The sequence below is a fragment of the Podarcis cretensis genome (assembly GCF_951804945.1).
Source record: "Podarcis cretensis genome assembly, chromosome: 11".
Classification (NCBI taxonomy): Eukaryota; Metazoa; Chordata; class Lepidosauria; order Squamata; family Lacertidae; genus Podarcis; species Podarcis cretensis.
The window spans coordinates 47,928,518-47,947,899 of record NC_137180.1 but is presented as its reverse complement, the minus strand read 5'-3'; the positions used below and the strand labels follow the sequence as shown (position 1 = coordinate 47,947,899).

General features: G+C 43.0%; 1 protein-coding gene across 5 annotated transcripts in view; it reads right to left on the bottom strand.

Moving 5' to 3' along the window:
• LIFR (LIF receptor subunit alpha) overlaps nucleotides 1–19,382 on the bottom strand; it is a 104,821-nt gene that overhangs the window by 8,466 nt on the left and 76,973 nt on the right. For all 5 annotated transcript variants that reach the window (XM_079994743.1, XM_079994746.1, XM_079994742.1 and 2 more), the window contains exons 12-18: nucleotides 17,529–17,599; nucleotides 16,127–16,340; nucleotides 11,766–11,942; nucleotides 9,597–9,698; nucleotides 7,347–7,514; nucleotides 1,905–2,063; nucleotides 716–809 (exon numbers count right to left, since the gene is read on the bottom strand). In XM_079994743.1, coding sequence (XP_079850869.1) covers nucleotides 716–809; nucleotides 1,905–2,063; nucleotides 7,347–7,514; nucleotides 9,597–9,698; nucleotides 11,766–11,942; nucleotides 16,127–16,340; nucleotides 17,529–17,599 — 985 coding nt within the window. The remainder of the gene's footprint in view (nucleotides 1–715; nucleotides 810–1,904; nucleotides 2,064–7,346; nucleotides 7,515–9,596; nucleotides 9,699–11,765; nucleotides 11,943–16,126; nucleotides 16,341–17,528; nucleotides 17,600–19,382) is intronic.

Here is a 19,382-nt window from a genome sequence, read left to right as displayed (position 1 = left end):
ATATTCAAGGAGTGTCTTGGCATTTTTATGCTGTAGCATCCAACACCACATTTCAAAAGGAAATAGAAAAAATTCCAGCATATAATTTAGTTACACGTGAGGAATTTCCTCTGCTCCCACAAATATAGGCTTCAATATGTGTTGAGAGCCACACATCCCCTTACATTTTCCTAATTTACTTCAGAGTAGGATGTGGATTCTGCACCCTTCTCTATAGACCGTGTCCCTCAATTGGCCTTTTGCCTCAGTCATTATTATTATTTTTCCCTCTTGTTCTGTACATCACTGAAAGAACACCCCTGGATTGAGGCCCTTTGGCTAAAAATGTCCTCCACCCCTGGTGTAGCAGTTTAGCATTAAGGGCTAACAGATCACAGGGCCGTTTACAGTGTTTACAGACTAATATTCCACTTATTAAAAAATAACCTTTAATTTGAAACTCATTCCCCAAAAATTTGGGGTTTATTAAGAGTGTGGAACAGATAGCATCAGCCAAACAAAAAAAGCAGAACTACTGCCTATCCTTGTTTGACAAGAAAATAAAGTTTGCTGAATACCAAATATTAATTATTATTGTTGTTATTGTTATTTTAACACATTACCCACACTTCACTCTAAGGGCCCAGGGCAGATCACAAGCCATTTAAAATTACAACATTAAAAACAGATACAAAGCTTACAATTAAAAAGATGTGATCACAAAAAATAAAGTTACCATTCTCTCTTCCTGTAGCAAAGGATGCTGGTCACCACTCCCAACACAATAACAATAATTACTGGGACAAGGATGGCAATGATTAATCCCACAGCTGAAAAATTAAGAGAGAGAAAAGCTAATACAATCAACTAACAGTCCTGCTGCACCTGAATTTTTTTTTAAAAAAAAATATACAGCAGAAGCTTTCATGGACTGCACTTGGGGTGGAGGGGACTAGCAAAGCAGAAATAATTCAAGTAACCAGCAGCGGCTCTTAGTGACCCAGGATCAAGTTACAGGCTTCCGATGGGGGTGGCTTGTAATATATAGTAAAGAAGGCTTCCAGGAAATGGCTGGTCTCCCATTAGACATTGCTTATTGGAAACAGAAGAGATTGATGGGAAGCTGCACAATTTTGCTCCTGCTGCCTGTGCACAAAAAAAAACCAAACCCACATTGAACTACTGCATTATTCTCAAGGCTCAGCCCCACATCCGTTTGCCCTGCCGATTTCCCCCTGGAAAACCCATGGCATAGAGCTGAATCGGAACAAACTGCGACTGGGTTTCCCACGGATTGCTGTTTGTTCTGATTTAGCACTAAAGAGCAGGTCTTCCAGGGGAACGTTGGTGGGGCAAAGGTAAAATTGCTCAGACCTTTACCTTGAAAGCATGGGAGAAGCAGAAGTGTGGGCAACCCCGGAGTCAGGGTTGCAAGACCTTTGCTATCACCAGTTTCTTTTAAACATCTTTGCCTTTGTCCAAGCACCTGTTAATTCTATTTGGAATTGAAAAAATTTTGTGCATGTGGTGGTGTGTTTTTTGTACACCACCTTAAAAAAAACAAACCCTCAACAACCTCCTGTTCTGCAGGATTTTGGCTTAATCTTTGCCCCATATGCTGCAGCCAATCATATGCACACACTGATCTCTACCCACCCTCCCTTACTGACTATAAACTCAGTAAGGTCCATGGGGCAGAGACCCACCCAACATTTGCTTCTGAAATCCTGCAAAGTATTCTCTACACCAATGGTGCCTGAACACGACCGCCGATAATCTTTGAGGGTTATTCAGGAATTTGAGAGGTGTTCATTGTGCATTGCGCCATTATCCGGCGAGAATTAAATATGTCACCCCAAAACAACCCTCCCCCACAAAAAAAGACCCCCAACAAAATACACCTTCCTTCACCCCAAAAAACTTACAATTCTCCTTTGTAACCACAGACAAGCTGCTTGGTGGACCAATTCCACCAGCTGTGTAGGCTCTTAAGTTCAGGTGGTAGTTTGTTTTCCCTTGAAGGCTTGATATTTTTAAGGTGTTTTGCTTTAAGTCAGTAATATTCATGTAGGTCTCCGAGTGGCCTGGTGTTAGGGGGGAAAGAAAAGAAGAATTAGGGTGGGGGGGATTTTAAGAAAAGCACCAGTTATCACAGGGCAGATTCACACATGCTGTTTTGTAAAATGAACTTTCAAAGGGGAAGGGAGTAAATGCATATAGATTAAAGGACAATCCAGTCCTATCACCTCACATACATATTTATTCAAATACTACTATCTTGCCCCTTTTCACAATATTCCATTCTATTCCCGCCCCCCTAAAAAACCCCCAAACTCCACATCTCATTAGGCTGCTTTGGGTGTTCCTCCTGCCACAAACAAACAAACAAATCCATTCCCTGCACTCCTCTTGCTGCAAGCTGTATGGTTTAAAGCCAAACTTACTCTACCCTCCCCATTCAGAGGATAGATACCCCTTCTTGTAAAAGGGCAGCAAGACAAAGCCCCATAATTGACTTTGAGAATAGATTGGCAAAGACCACTGACTGTGGCTGTGCATTGCAGTACTTGAACGTTTCCCCCTAGAAAATTCTAAGTAAGTAAATAAATAATAATAATAATAATAATAATAATAATAATAATAATAATTTTTATTTTTACCCTACCCTCCCTGGCCAAAGCCGGGTTCAGGGTGGCTAACACCGGTAAAATTACAATGGAAACATAATTGGGGGGGGGGGACAAAACCCCAATTTAAAATACAGGTTAAAATGCAATTTAAAAAGCAGCCTCATTTTAAAAGTAGCCCATAAATCAAAACCGTAAGGGGAGGAAAGACATAAGGGTCAGACTGAGTCCAAACCAAAGGCCAGGCGGAACAGCTCTGTCTTGCAGGAAAGATGTCAAGTCCCACAGGGCCCTAGTCTCTTGTGACAGAGCGTTCCACCAAGTCGGGGCCAGTACTGAAAAGGCCCTGGCCCTAGCTGAGACTAATCTAACCACCTTGCAACCTGGGACCTCCAAGGTGTTGTCATTTGTGGACCTTAAGGTCCTCCGCGGGGCATACCAGGAGAGGCGGTCGCATAGGTACGTGGGTCCTAGGCCGCTTGTTAAAGAGTTAGTTGGGTGCTGCTGTGCTTCCAGATTTAGGAGGAGTTCTGAGTACTTCTACCAATGGAAAATGACAGAGGGACTAAATACTAACAGGAAAATACCCCCCCCCCCAAAGAACCCATCACCAGACACTTCCTGTGCAAAATAGGTTGACCTTGAAATGTGCTGTCAAGCTGCTGTTATCTAGCTCCGCGGGGAATGATTCCTCCCAGCTGTATTTTCCAAAACAGAAATAAGTTTATTTCCCATAAGACACCCAGTCACAAAGCAGCTATCAAGGGCAGGGCTAACAGAATCCCAAAGGTGGCTCTTTCTTGTTCCCAGGCTCATCCTGTTCTACAGGAGCTGGGATGGATGTGGTTGCTTTTCTGTGCTTGCACACCAGAGATGCTTCATTTATTGCAATGGTGGGAATAATTGGGGACGATCATCGATCAAGTATTCAGGGCATCAGCAACACACTTCCAATTGAGTTGTCTTTTCAAGTGGTGTTGGCCATTGTGTGGCTAGAGTCCCATAGAACTCAAAAATCTGAATGCTGGAAGATTCAGGACAGACAATAGAGAGCACTTCTTCACATAGTGCATTCTTTAAAAAAATGCAACCTGCTCTCGCAAGAGGGAGTGATGGTGACCAATGCAGTGTGGTTTTAGAAGAGGATTCGGCAAATTAATGGAGAATATAGCTTTCAGTAAAAAGGGACGCGGGTGGCGCTGTGGGTTAAACCACAGAGACTAGGACTTGCCAATCAGAAGGTCGGCAGTTCGAATCCCCGCAACGGGGTGAGCTCCCGTTGCTTGATCCCTGCTCTGCCAACCTAGCAGTTCAAAAGCACGTCAAAGGGCAAGTAGATAAATAGGTACCGCTCTGGCGGGAAGGTAAACGGCATTTCCGTGCACTGCTCTGGTTTGCCAGAAGCGGCTTAGTCATGCTGGCCACATGACCTGGAAGCTGTACGCCGGCTCCCTCAGCCAATAAAGCGAGATGAGCCCCGCAACCCCAGAGTCGGCCACGACTGGATCTAATGGTCAGGGGTCCCTTTACCTTTACCTTTATAGGTTTCAGTGGATCCAAGCCCTAATGGCTATGTTTGAACGCTCTGCCCCACACCAAGTTCCAGGGTCACACTTTGGTCAGCAAGGTGTTAAAGATGGCTGAGCCAAGAAAATGACTTTCCCAGTAACATAAAATGACTTAAAGTGTGAAGGTCAAAGATCAGTATTGTACACATCCTTTCAAGGTCTCTGCGATATTGTGTCAGTTGGTGGGGGAGGGGGCATGTTGCCGAGAACAGAGCTGTGCTTTCAACAAGTATTCCTGGAAAGATGCAATTAAGCTGTCCTGAGGTCCCTTTAAATATTATTCCCGTTGCAAGGCTGCTACTGAGCTATGCAGGCAGACAAGATTATCAATGAGTGGGAAGTTGGGGTGGGGTGGGGTGGCTGTTTCCAGGCAGAATGAGACCAGAGGGCAAGTTCTGGGGAAAATGACAGTGAGACCGGCAGGTTTTATTTTCTATTAACTCTGTAGTTGAGTGCAACATACCACAACAAGCTAGGATTAAGACAAGAAAGAAGTTTCAGGTGTAATGGCAAACCTGGGTTAACACAAGAAAATGATCTCCACCCCCATCGTTCAGCCCGGACACTGAGATCCAGCGCCGAGGGCCTTCTGGCAGTTCCCTCATTGCGAGAAGTGAGGCTACAGGGAACCAGGCAGAGGGCCTTCTCGGTAGTGGCGCCCGACCTGTGGAACGCCCTCCCATCAGATGTCAAAGAGATAAAGAATTACCTGACATTCAGAAGACATCTTAAGGCAGCCCTGTTCAGGGAAGTTTTTAATATGTAATGCTGTACTGTTTTTAACACTGATTGGGAGCTGCCCAGAGTGGCTGGGGAAACTCAGCCAGATGGGCGGGGTATAAATAATAAATTATTATTATTATTATTATTATTATTATTATTATTATTATGTTGTTGTTGTTGTTGTTGTTGTTGTTGTTGTTGTTGTTGTTGTTGTTGTTGTTTAGTCGTGTCCGACTCTTCGTGAACCCATGGACCAGAGCACGCCAGGCACTTCTGTCTTCCACTGCCTCCCGCAGTTTGGTCAGACTCATGCTGGTAGCTTCAAGAACACCGTCCAACCATCTCGTCCTCTGTCGTCCCCTTCTCCTTGTGGCCTCCATCTTTCCCAACAGCAGGGTCTTTTCCAGGGAGTCTTCTCTTCTCATGAGGTGGCCAAAGTACTGGAGCCTCAGCTTCAGGATCTGTCCTTCCAGTGAGCACTCAGGGCTGATTTCCTTCAGAATGGATAGGTTTGATCTTCTTGCAGTCCATGGGACTCTCAAGAGTCTCCTCCAGCACCATAATTCAAAAGCATCAATTCCCATGATCTTTGTTTTTTTGATGCTGAGCTTCAGACCATATTTTGCGCTCTCCTCTTTCACCCTCATTAAAAGGTTCTCCTCACTTTCTGCCATCAAGGTTGTGTCATTTGCATATCTGAGGTTGTTGATATTTCTTCCGGCAATCTTAATTCCAGCTTGGGATTCATCCAGTCCAGCCTTTCGCATGATGAATTCTGCATATAAGTTAAATAAGCAGGGAGACAATATACAGCCTTGCCATACTCCTTTCCCAATTTTGAACCAATCAGTTGTTCCATATCCAGTTCTAACTGTAGCTTCTTGTCCCACATAGAGATTTCTCAGGAGACAGATGAGGTGATCAGGCACTCCCATTTCTTTAAGAACTTGCCATAGTTTGCTGTGGTCGACACAGTCAAAGGCTTTTGCATAGTCAATGAAGCAGAAGTAGATGTCTTTCTGGAACTCTCTAGCTTTCTCCATAATCCAGTGCATGTTTGCAATTTGATCTCTGGTTCCTCGGCCCCTTCGAAATCCAGCTTGCACTTCTGGGAGTTCTCGGTCCACATACTGCTTAAGCCTGCCTTGTAGAATTTTAAGCATAACCTTGCTAGCGTGTGAAATGAGTGCAATTGTGCGGTAGTTGGAGCATTCTTTGGCACTGCCCTTCTTTGTGATTGGGATGTAGACTGATCTTCTCCAATCCTCTGGCCACTGCTGAGTTTCCCAAACTTGCTGGCATATTGAGTGTAGCACCTTAACAGCATCATCGTTTAAAATTTTCAATAGTTCAGCTGGAATACCATCACTTCCACTGGCCTTGTGGAAAAGAAAATATTCACTAGCTAATGTCACACCATAGCATCAGAGCATGGTTTGTTGCCCCAAAACAAACCATAGCTAGTTGGCCAGGGCAGGTTCAGATGTATAAAACCAACCAAACCATGGCTTAGTGTTGGGTCTGAACACTGCCAACAGGAATACAGATTTATTGGTGTTTTGATCGCACTCATGAGTTTTCTCTTCCCTCTGCCAAATTATTTTTATATTTAAAAACTTTGCTTTTTGTTTGTGAGTGCCATATTATAGTCACATCAGAGCTTGGTCAGAGCATGGGGAGCTACCTTATATCAGGTCAGAGTGTTGATCCATCAAGCTAGTCCAGCATTATGTACTTTCTAGGGTCTCAGGTAAAAGTCTTTCATTTCATCTACTACTTGATCTTCTGACCTGATATACACTGTATCCCTAAGCTACAGGATGCATTCAAAAACGGGTGATTTATAGCCACCTGAACTAGAACACAAAGACCAGAGTACAAGATACATTTGGCAGGGTTACGCTGCCAAAACCAGACATACCCTGCTGAACTCTTATACCTTGATCGTATCAAGCACCATCATCATATTTGGATTTGGCAGTGCAGCTGGCACGGCAACTAAGATAATAAATGTGACAGCACTGCCTCTCATGATAAAGCACTCGCAAACCTTGCAGTGGGGCTAAAATTACAGAATTGTCGAGTTGGAAGGAAGATCATCTAGTCCAACCATATCTTGACTAGATCATATAAGACAGATGGCCATCCAACCTCTGCTTAAAAACTCCAAGGAACGAGAGTCCACTGCCTCCTGAGGGAGACTATTCCACTGTCAAACAGCTCTTCCTGTCAGAAAGTTCTTCCTCAGAATCTCCTTTCTTGTAACTTGAACCATGAAAGGGTTTATTGATAGCCAAGCTATTAACCTGTTCCCCCCCCCTTTTTGCATTTTTCTGCCTCCCTCTTTTGCCAATGAATGCCACCCAACTTTGCTGCCTTGCCTGAAAGGAGATTTCTAACGAAGCGCATTTGGCCAGTGGTGAGAGACAGTCAAAAACGCATCATTTACCTGGCTCAAAAGCTTTTGGCTTTGTGGTGCTTTCGTCGCCTTTCCCAAAGTGAAGCAGATAACCTTTTAAAAAGCCCCGGCAATCTTCAACAGACATGTTCTCCCATCTTATGATGATGGAATCTGAGGTGGCACGCTCCACTTTGAAAACTGGTGCAGCGCTAGGTTCTAGACGGAAAGCAAGAAGGAAGGGAAAACATTTTTTTTAACAAACCCGAGATAGGTGTATTTTGACAAATAGATATGTTACATGCAAACATTACTGTAGAGGCTTTGTTGAACCTAGGGGTCTACAACCTCTATGTCTGGGTCTGGCTGGATGACATTGAGTGGTGTTGAGACCCCGACCCAAGAACTCCCACCCACCCACCCACCCACCCACCCAAGGGATGGAACAGAGGAAGAAAGACCCAGGACAGTGGTGGTGGGACACTGAGGACCAATCTGCAGAAGGGACAAGCTGGGATGTGACAGACCAGTATAAAGTAAGCAGCACATAAGCGGCACACAAAATGCTACCAAACCATTCTACATTCTAAATCTTATATTAATAATCCCAAAACAGAGAGCTATGTACAAGATCTACTACTGAAGCCTCAAACAGAAAACTAATTCAAATTGTATCCAAAAGGAAGATTCAGTCTTTAAAGTTCCTTTAGCCAGGCTCCTGAAGATATCAACAAAGGTAAGTTTGATCAAACGAAGTGTCGGCGATGTTGCTCTCAAGGGTTAGATATAAACGAGGATAAGTTTGATCAAACGAAGTGTCGGTGATGTTACACACAAGAGTTAGACAAGGTGCCGGCGTTTGTCACCTGTTTTGCCCATGAAGAGTCTCGGGCTTCTTCAGTAAATTCTCACAGTTTTGATATATTTAGAAACATTCAACTTCATATGCTAAGTTTTTTCTTGACTTAAGCATTTATTCATTTACTAAGCAAAATTTACTGTGTTTGGATCAGATGTGACAGAAGCAGGAGGTTTGAGTGAACACAGGGGGTCAGAAGAAGAAACCCGTTCCAGGCTAGGTGTCAAGGGTCGTGCTGCTTCAGTTGCCCAACAGCTGGGCAGTCCCTCTTCAGCTAGCTCTCTGCTTCCACTGACACTCAGATCACGGAGAGCCTTGCATGCTGCTGAGCAACAAGCCAGACAGGCCTAGAGGTGATTCCTCCATCTTGCCATAGTTTATGTCTGCTTGGAAGGAGGAGTCAGAGAGAGAGAGAGAGAGACTACTGGAAAGGAAAGGAGGGGCCAGATGCCAGTCCCAGCAACATCTTCAACTAGGCCAGATTAGCCTAGTTGTGTTTTTACTTTTATGAATAAAAACCGATTCCATTTTTGTGTCTTGAGTCTTTTCCTGACCTGCGGATGAACCTGCATTCCTGACAGCCCCTTGACTGTCTTCCCTCATCACTGGCCATCCAGGCTGGGGCTGACAAGAGCTGTAGTCCAACTCCTGGAGGCCATCACAATGGCTACCCCGACGTAAATGCAAGACTGCTAGATCAAACTACAGGTCCATATTATCCAGGATCTTGTTCTCACAGTGGCTAACCAGATGCCAATGGGAAGCCTGAAAGTACGACCTGGGGTGCAACAGCACTCTTCCTACTTGTGCTCCCCAGCAACTGACATCTAGACAGAAAGATATGCCATTGAACCATCTTCAGCAGGAGAATCTATCATGTAAGTAACAAAGGGAACAGGAATGCAATCCAGAAACAACTGACGTGGTAATGCACACCGAAGGTTATTTCAGACAAAGTTGAACCCTGCACATTTTAGGGGAAAATATTGATAGAACTGCATATATTGGAGAAAAATGCATATTATTAGGGAAATTTGACTGCAAAAATGTGAATAGTAGTCAAAACGGATTACAGAAAGGAGCTGATTAACAGAAATGTGTACAGATTTTCGTTAAGTTTGTATGATGCAAGTTGTTGCAGAAATGTGGAACGTTGCAGAAATTTAAGATGGGGGAAAATTAGAAATGGAGAGAGACTAATATTGACAGTTGCAATCCTGCTGGTGCAACTCACCTTAGGATATATTTACACAATTGACTAACTCACCTTGTTGGTCTTGATCCAAAACTAGGCTATGAACCTTCCTAAGATAATTGGCAAAGATAATGTACTTTCAGTCTGTCCCTATTTCCCTCTTTTCTTTTGGTTCAATAAGCCCTAGAAGTATTAACACATTTTCTCTTGCATCTGAATAACCTTTAGCAAAATTAAAGGCACTTACGCAGCTCTTGTGTGTAGCCATTTATATATTTCAGTAGCTGATATCCATTGTCCTTGCAGCCATGGACAGAAAATCTGTATCTGATTCCTGGCTGAAAGAGATCTGTGGGACAAAATAATCATTAAATATCTTATTTTACAGTACACTACATTCTGAGAAGAAATAGAGAAATTCAATCCTTTACAAGAAGGGAGTTGCTCCTTTATGGCTACATCTGGCCACAATTCAACTCTTAAAACCATGAAAATAATGTGTCTCAGTTTCCCCAAATCAAATCTGAGAGTTCCTTCTTGTATTATTTATATTATCAGGCACCAGCAAGTAAATTATAATTTATGTGCAACAACCCTACTACGACTTTAATGTTTTGATACATTGCAAAATGTGTCCGTTTCTCAATAAAGTGATTTTCCACCAAGGGATTCAAAGGTAAATCCCAACCCATCATATTCTTCATCCTATCAAGATTCATGCTCCCAAAGATTCCAACCTTGGGGCAGTTGTAATAAATATGCTCAATATCCACTTCTATGCAACAAGCCTTTAAGTGACTCCAATATTTCCTGGCTGGCCAACTCTATCCAATGTGTCATTTATTTAATGGCTGGGTATCCATCACCATCATAATACCAGTTTCACTCACCTAAAGCCTAAAAAGCAAGGTGAATGGATGGCAGCATGATGATAAAATGCTTATTTACAAACTGACCTTGACCTTCAGATACAGGCTCTTAAGATCTCCACCAACAACACACTAAAGTTCAGAAGCAGCTCTAAAGACACACAGACCATTTGCAAATGCAAAGCCAAACCACAGTTTTTAGAATTACATGCATGAGACTTCCACACACCCAACCTCAGCCTCCGTAGCAGTCACAAGGAGATTGGAAGCTTTGACTTCTGCATTCAAGTTCCACAGAATTGCCTGTGATAGTTAAGCAAACCAGAGTCCCCCCCCCAAGTCTGAACTATGATTAGATTGATCCTGGATTGCTTGAGTTTAAACCAACCAGAGATGCCAAGCTTTGAACAAGGTGTGGCAGGCCCTGTTCTGTGGAACTGCTTGCCTCCAGAAGTTTGGCAGGAATCATCTCTAATCATTTCTACATCTCTTCTAAAAACTGTACTGCTCAGACAGGGCTTTCAAACCTAGTATGCTTTTGCCAACCAGATTCTACAGATACATCTGGCATTTTTAATTTCTTTTTACCGTGTTTCCTTGATTGCATACCATATGCTGATATTTTTACATGAAAGCATGGTTTATCAATATTTTACATAAATAAGCAAATTTTAAAGAAAAGAAATAAAGGAGTTTATCCTTGCAGCCAAGGAATAAACTCCATTTGGAGAACAAAAGTGCTCTCCTGAGACAAATGTGGATAGGTACCCAAACTTTACAAGTGAGCTACCATTAAAAGGGTAATTTCTATCTCAACATAGGAATAGATAAAACAGAAAATCATGGAGGGGGGTGGTCAGGAAGAAGCTCTAGCTACGGCAGCTTGAAATGCAAACTCTCCTGCTCAAAAACAGTGGAGTCCCAAACACATGCCCTGTCTATCGCTGTCAACTTACAGATTTGAAAATAAGGGACCAGCAGCCTCGAAAATAAGGGATCAGCAGCCAAAATAAGGGATTTTCCGGGCACAGGTATGTTCAACTTCTGAGCCGCTCCGAGCCAAAGGCAGAAAGCCCAGCCAGCAGCCAAGCAAAGCCCAAGCAGTGGTTCCCACAGTGCAGCAACCCGGCAAAGGGGATGCAGCAAGGAAAACCACCATCACCTCTCTGCTGGGAAGCGCTGAGAAAAGGCGAAACCCCAGGCAACGCGGCCGATTTGATTGGCACAAGATATGCAAGCTCCACCCCCCCAGTCGTTCTTAGACTCCTTATTGGGGGAGCAATGCAGCCAAGCAACACAGCTGGAGCCTCCCTCCTCCCTGGCCGGCAGGGAGGGAAGGAGAAGAGCTGCTTCCTTTGAAACCCAGGAAATGTAAGGGACATCATCCATAAGGGACAGCAGCGGGACACGGCACTGGGATAAGGGAGTTTCCCGCCAAATAAGGGACGGTTGACAGCTATAGCCCTGTCCCTAAATCATGGTGATTCTCACTTTCACATGCAAGCACAGTTCTTTGCAGAAACAAATGTTAAGCAGTTATTTCCTACCAGATTTGATCACAGCATCTGACACGCCTGATGGAAACGTTTCCCAACTCACAGCGGCACTGGGCTCAGGCCCCTGAAGCCACCTCACGGTATAGCCACAGGTGACGTTGGGGTCAAGCTCCCAAGCAACGTAAATACCATCTCCTTTGGCAACTCCGATCTCTGTTGGGGCATCGCCTGCAACATTGATAATGTCAAAAGTTAGTTCCTGGGGCATTCTTAATGCATTTCATAATACCTTCCCTATCCCCCCCCTCCAATTTGTTTGAAGACACATGCAATAAAACTACACATATAAAAATACAGAAGAACCTAATTGGTCCAGAATAAACATACACAAATTTATCATTGGTAACATATAGATAGATAAATGAAGGATCTTTACAATTTTATAATATGCAGAGAATAACACGTGCTGAAAAAACAGAGAGAGTAGCTGAGGGAAGGCTGGGGGGTGGGAGGGTGGGTTTTTCTTTTAGGGAGGGGGTGGGTAAAATAGGGGAGAAATGAAGATGACATGTTTTTGATAAATTGTTATGTTGAAATTCCTAATAAAAATATTTTTAAAAAAGAACCTAATTGGTCCAACTGCTCTCGTTAAAGAGAAACAAATCCAAACTATGCTTAATTCGGGTCTTCCCAACTTCATTCATCCTTCCTCATAAAGATTATTTATTTCCTTTAACCCATTAATAATAATAATATTATTATTTGCACCCTGCCCATCTTGATTGGGTTGCCCCAGCCACGCTGGGCAGCTTCCAACAAATATAAAGCATAATAAAACATCAAAAACTTCCCTATACAGGGCTGCCCTTCAGATGTCTGCTAAAATTGTATAGTTATTTATCTCCTTGACAATTGATGGGAGGCTGTTCCACAGGGTGGCTGCCACTACCAACGAGTCCCTTTTGTCTTCTTAGACAACCACAGAAAGAAAGCTGGAAACATCTGGCAGTAATGGGAGGTGCAGCATCATGCCCTCTTGAAGACAACCAGAATTTAAGAGAGACCAGCTCCTGGGATCTCTGTAATCTCAGTCTAAGCTTTGCTGTTCAGTTTGGAGCACCTCCAGAAATATTGGTCGATGGACTGATTGACTTGACCAGGAGCCTCAGTTTTGCATGCCAGCACATCCTAGAAAGATTTAAGCTTTATCTTTCCTCACAAAATATCTAATAAAATCTTATGGGGAATATCGTATTGATCTTTGGGTGGCGGTGTAAGAGAGTGTGAGAGAGATAAGCAAGACACTGGTTTTGAGTCTTAAGAGCACACTAGACTGGTCTATCTAATACATGTCTATCTAAAATCTGTTTACATTGGAGGACCTGCTGATAATTGGATTAAGTTCTGTGAGAAGTTCAATGGGATACAGCAGCATAAAATCAGGTTCTCCAAATCAGCATGACAAATCAGCCTGGATGAACTGGACTGTGGCTCTCACAATATAAGTGCATGAAACGGAAATCAGGTCCAACAAAATCAATAGATCTTCCATGAAAAACACCTCCGGGTTACATTAACTGTATAATTACATTTTCTCCCCATATGGCTTGGGCTAGTAGTGAACGACTGCCAAGTCACAAGCTGCTCAACTTGGAACAGCATCAAATACCAAATATAGAACTGAGCTGGCTTACTACAGAGAAAGGGGGGGGGGGAGGCAGCAGAGGAGAAATACTGCTGAGTGAGAAATGCAATGAATAAATGTTTTACTTTGGCACCAAACTGCCGATTGCAGGTGCACAATTCCAGGTGGAAGCTAAGAAATCTCCCAAGGAGAGAAACTCCCCAAATGTATGGAACAAGGAGGAGGAAACACACCTGAAGCAAACGATTTCACCTTCCTTATAATACAGTGGTGCCTCGCAAGACGAAATTAATCCGTTCCGCGAGTCTCTTCGTCTTGCGGTTTTTTCATCTTGCGAAGCACGGCTATTAGCAGCTTAGCGGCTCTTAGCAGCTATTAACGGCTTAGTGGCTATTAACGGCTTAGCGGCTTTAAGAAAAAGGAAACAAACTCGCAAGAACTTGCAAGATGTTTCGTCTTGCGAAGCAAGCCCATAGGGAAATTCGTCTTGCGAAGCACCTCAAAAAACGGAAAACTCTTTCGTCTAGCGAGTTTTTCGTCTTGCGAGGCATTCGTCTTGCGGGGCACCACTGTAATGGCCTATGATTGGAATGTTGCCATCTGCAACCCACTGCAATATCAGAGGGTGATGAATGTAAGAGCCTGCACTGAAATGATTTCTGCAGCCTGGATCCCTGGCTTTCTTTACGCAGGTGTGCCAGATCTAGCATCAACTGGCAGATCAACCTGGAGCTGTATGTCTCCTATGTGTATCTCTAACCAAGGAAAAAAATTAGAGAATACTTTGCCTCTTCTCATATTTACAGTTATTTATACCTCTATAAAATGCTATTCACAATAAAGGAGTGAAATGAAAGATATCAGAAAAAAGAAAAAAAGAACAAAGAAAAAATAAAGTAGTAAAAGAAAAGGATCATAAGTGAAAAATTTTAAAAGTAGGTAAGTATTCACTATACATAGCCGTTTCCCATCTATATAATCATATTCAACTGTATAATTTCATCTTGTCTTTATCTACCTTAAAAAGTGTAATTCTTTTTTTTAAAGACTTTTTTAAAAGACTGTTTGCCTCACACATTTTTAATAATTCGTTCCATCAGATCCTCCGTTCTTCATATTTTCCCTTTGGATTTCCTTGATGTCTCAGTTTGTATTTTTTATATTACGCACATGATTATTCTAAGCACAACTAAATTTTTATAGTAAAAAATAAAATACAAAATACAAAATCTCTATTAACTTTCTACATGCTATACATAATTTTATAAACCTCTATCATGCCACCTCTTTCTTGACTGTTCTCTAAACTAAGAAATCCCAAATGCTGTATTTTTCCCCCTCAGAGGGGGTTGCTCCACTCCCCCGCCCTGATAATTTTGGCTGCCCTTTTCTGAACCTTTTTCAACTCTACAATATCCTTTTCCAAGGTGAGGAACACACAAATACACTATTATCTCTTCCAGGCATCCAAAGCATTTGCAGAATGTAACAGAGCCCAGGCTGAAAGGACCTGCTTATTATTCCTCGTGCTGCTTTCCGGATGAGTCACCCTCCATGACTACGATCTGTGACTCACAATGCCTCAGAACTGAGTTGTGCTGCGGGTAACGCAAAGCAAGGCATCCAGCCATTCAAAAAGTTCTTTTCTAAGAAGAGTCTGAGGAGGCGTAAGAACTGCCAGCTGCTCGCTTCAGTCAGAGCCACAGAAGTGCATGACCTGGAGCAGCCTACAAGTCTGTATTACTCACCAAGAGTGCTTACATAACTCCATAAAAGTTGCATCAACTTGTTCAGCCAATGAGCGTGAACAACAAAAAAAGTAACCCTGAAATCTTGAACAGCATGAAGACTGTGTATCTTGGATCATATTCAGTTATACCAGCAAGTCCAAACCTTTTCACCCCTACCCTAGAACCAATAAACAAATACAACTAAGGCCCCACCTGCACTATAAATTTAAAGCAGTATTATACCACTTTGAACAGCCATGGCTTTTCCCAAAGACTCCTGGGAACTGTAGTTCAAGAGCGCTGAAAGTTGTTTGGAGACTACTATTTCCCTCATGAAGCTGCAAATTTCAGAATTGACTGTTAAAAACCACTCTGGGAATTGTAGTTCTGGAAAGGGACTGGGGGGAGCTCCCAGCAGCGTAGCATCCTTAAACTACAGTTCCCAGGCTTCTTCATTGCTTTAAATGTATAGTTCAGATGGGGCCTAAGGGCGTACGTATAAATTTCAACCATATATTCTCCGGCGTATTACCCCATCCCAATTGGCGGCTTCCAACACATATTAAAACACAATAAAAAGATGAAACAGTAGCAGTTTGATCCAATACAAAAAGTCACAATAACTTTAAAACAATTTATATCAAACAAAGCATCGTTCAACAATCCATCAGAACTTAACAGTATACAGTGGTACCTCGGGTTAAGTACTTAATTCGTTCTGGAGGTCCATTCTTAATCTGAAACTGTTCTTAACCTGAAGCACCACTTTAGCTAATGGGGCCTCCTGCTGCTGCCGTGCTGCTGGAGCACGATTTCTGTTCTCATCCTGAAGCAAAGTTCTTAACCTGAGGTAATATTTCTGGGTTAGCCGAGTCTGTAGCCTGAAGCGTATGTAACCTGAAGTGTATGTAACCCGAGGTACCACTGTATTAGGAGATAGGTACACAAAGTACACACATTTCATGCACCCCCCCCCAAAAAAAATGGGGCATACAGATAGAAACCACAATTGACAAAGAGTTTTATCTCATACTTACTGACTGGAATATCTGCACTGTTTATCTGAGAAGGAGGAGAGTGGCCAGCCTTGTTTTTCGCCACCACCGAGAATGCACAATCATTTTCCCCAAGCTTTATTGAGATGTTGCTGGCAGGTGCAGAAACCGACCTGTTGTAAGTGGAGCCCTCTGGTAGGGACCAAGACACTTCGTAAGCCTCTATCAAGCCATTTGTGTCGGAAACGGGTAGTGGCTGTTGTAAAAAGAAAGAGAGAGAGAGAGATAGCAGGTTCAAGGGAAATAGAAAGGAAGTATGCAAGAAAAGCATGCTTTCACAAAGCCATTTTCAGAAAGGTACTTAAAACAGCCCTATAAGCTGGGCCTCGTTGCAGTTTACTCGCTGACTGCTGGGCAACCCATTTATATATTTCTAGCAAACCAGCCATCAAAGAAAGGCTCATAGGAAGCTGCCTCCTACAGAGCCAGACCATTGGTCCATCCATCTCAGTTTTGTCTGCACTGACTGGCAGAGGCTTTCCAGGGTTTCAGACAGGAGGCATGCCCTGGAGATGTCAGAGATTGAATTTGGACCTTCTGCATGGAAAGCAGATGCTCTAACACTGATCTTACCAGCTCCATCTGGTACGTAGGCTGCGGACTGCCTCGCCAGAGTGGTGCATGCTCTGGTTATCTCCCGCTTGGACTACTGCAATGCGTTTTACGTGGAGCTACCTTTGAAGGTGACCCGGAAACTACAACTAATCCGGAATGCGGCAGCTAGACTGGTGACTGGGAGCGGCCGCCGAGACCATATAACACTGGTCTTGAAAGACCTACATTGGCTCCCAATACGTTTCCGAGCACAATTCAAAGTGTTGGTGCTGACCTTTAAAGCCCTAAACGGCCTCGGTCCAGTATATCTGAAGGAGCGTCTCCACCCCCATTGTTCTACCCGGACACTGAGGTCCAACGCTGAGGGCCTTCTGGCGGTTCCCTCACTGCGAGAAGCCAAGTTACAGGGAACCAGGCAGAGGGCCTTCTCGGTAGTGGCGCCCTCCCTGTGGAATTGCCCTCCCACCAGATGTCAAAGAGAACAACAACTACCAGACTGCGAGAATTATTTCATAACAGCAGCAATAATAAAAACAGCAGCATATAACAAATGCAAGAGCATACAGATAACAACATTTCAGTACTATAAATGTAGCAATAATGATACCATAACTTTCCATCTTACCACATGGATTGTGGGTTGTTTTTTACAAAACCATTTTGTGTGTGACTGGGAGGAGAAAGTTCACCTTATGGCCAATTTTGCACTGCAAAATGAGTTGTGTGAATTGGCTCAGAAGGAGCAAAGTTTGCAAGCAACAAGCAGTATTGTCTGGGAGGCAGTAATTTAAGGACAAATTAAAAGCAAAAACAGCAGCTGAACACATACCTTCCAAAAGAGGTTTACAGTCTCACCATCAATACTTCTCTCTCTCCAGAGATCTAGACTTCTCGTTGGAGCTGGAAGAGGAGATTTTCGATTATACTCAAGAAAATATTCATTGCTATCAGCTGACGTATATAGAATTGTCAAATTGTAACAATGACCAAGAGAGACAGCTGCTTAAGAAGACGACCCACAATTTCCAGCACTCTTACATTTTAGAAACATCTCAAACAGCTGATACTTCTTTATCCCCAAACCTATCCAAGCCTGCACAATGTCTTATCAACTTTTGTAATTATTATAAAGTGCAGAGTGGGGTTTTTTTTCATCATGGCAAAAAAAACCTCTCCTCCCCTCCTCATCCAAACTGGAAAAAAGAGTTATTGCTATATATTTTTAAAAGTTTTTTTTTTTTAAACAATGTTAGGTTATGAAGAAAAGGAGGAAGAGGGGGAGGGGGGAATTATGAGTGGGGTGGGGTTGCAATGCTTCTTTTCTTCTACTTAGTGTATGTGTGGGGTTTTGTGTCAGCATCACTTGTGTGGGTTCTCTTTACTATTCGCTTGTAATTCTTTGGTGGTGAGAGAGATGTGGGTGGCCTAGCTCTAGGGTGTGGTTGGTTGTCTTTGATTGGCTTAAGTCATGGGTAGGCAAACTAAGGCCCGGGGGCTGGAGCTGGCCCAATCACCTTTTAAATCCAGCCCACGAACAGTCCGGGAATCAGTGTGTTTTTACATGAGTAGAATGTGTGCTTTTATTTACAATGCATCTCTGGGTTATTTGTGGGGCATGGGAATTTGTTCATTTATTTATTTATTATTTTTTCATTTTTTTCATTTTTTTTTTCCAAAATATAGTCTGGCCCCCAACAAGGTCTGAGGGACAGTGTTGAAAAAGTTTGCTGACCCCTGGCTTAAATAAAATTTGCTTTTGTGTGTGAGTGGAGTGTGTGTGCGTTTTTGGATCAGGTTAGCCATATTGATTTGAATGCTATTGGTGGGTCCTCGCTGTCATGCTGGGCTATGTATGTGATAAAGGGGAACCATACCGGGGTGAAGGCGCCTTCTTCTATTTGTCCCCGTGTCAGTGTCAGTTTATTGGTTAGTTTTTCTAATAAGGATGTTTCCCATACTATTTGATACCATTGGGCCATGCTAACTCCTGACAGGTCTCTCTAGTGTCTGGCTATGATGCTTCTGGCTGCTGAGAGTAGCTGGGTTATGAGCTCCTTATGATGTGAGTGGGCATTATTACCTTGGAAGATGTTTAGTAGGGCCATCTTCTCTTAGTTCTGGGGTGACTTCTAATACTTTGCTTAGTTATTTTGCATATTTCTTGTATGACTGATGTTCAGAAGATTTGGATTTTAGGACATTCCCACCACATGTGGAGGTATGTATGTTCCGATGGAGGTGCATCCTCTTCACCATTTTGGTGAGGTTCCTGGACATATTAGCATTAGTTTCCATAGTGTTAGGTACCACCTGTAAGTGAGTTTCAGAGTGCGTTCTTTTCTTTTCGCTGATATGGATTTAAAGGGAGGTTTAGACCACATTCTGGTCTATTGGGTGGGGTTAATCTCATAGCCTATTGTCATCCTCCCATTGTTTTTTTGATTACGTTGAGGGGTCATTTTGGAGTAGTATTTTGTATATTGTGGATACCATCTCTTTGCCGTATCCCTTTGCTGTTAGGTTTTTGAAGGTTGTCAAGGGCCTAGTTGCAGCTGATTTTACTACTGGGTTGTTTTTTAAGAGGGCATGTAATTGGTGGTGTGTTAGCCAGGATATTTGGGTGTCCCATAGTTTGTCTTGTGTTGATATGGGTTTGTAATTTTTTGTAGAAGTCTGCTAGGCA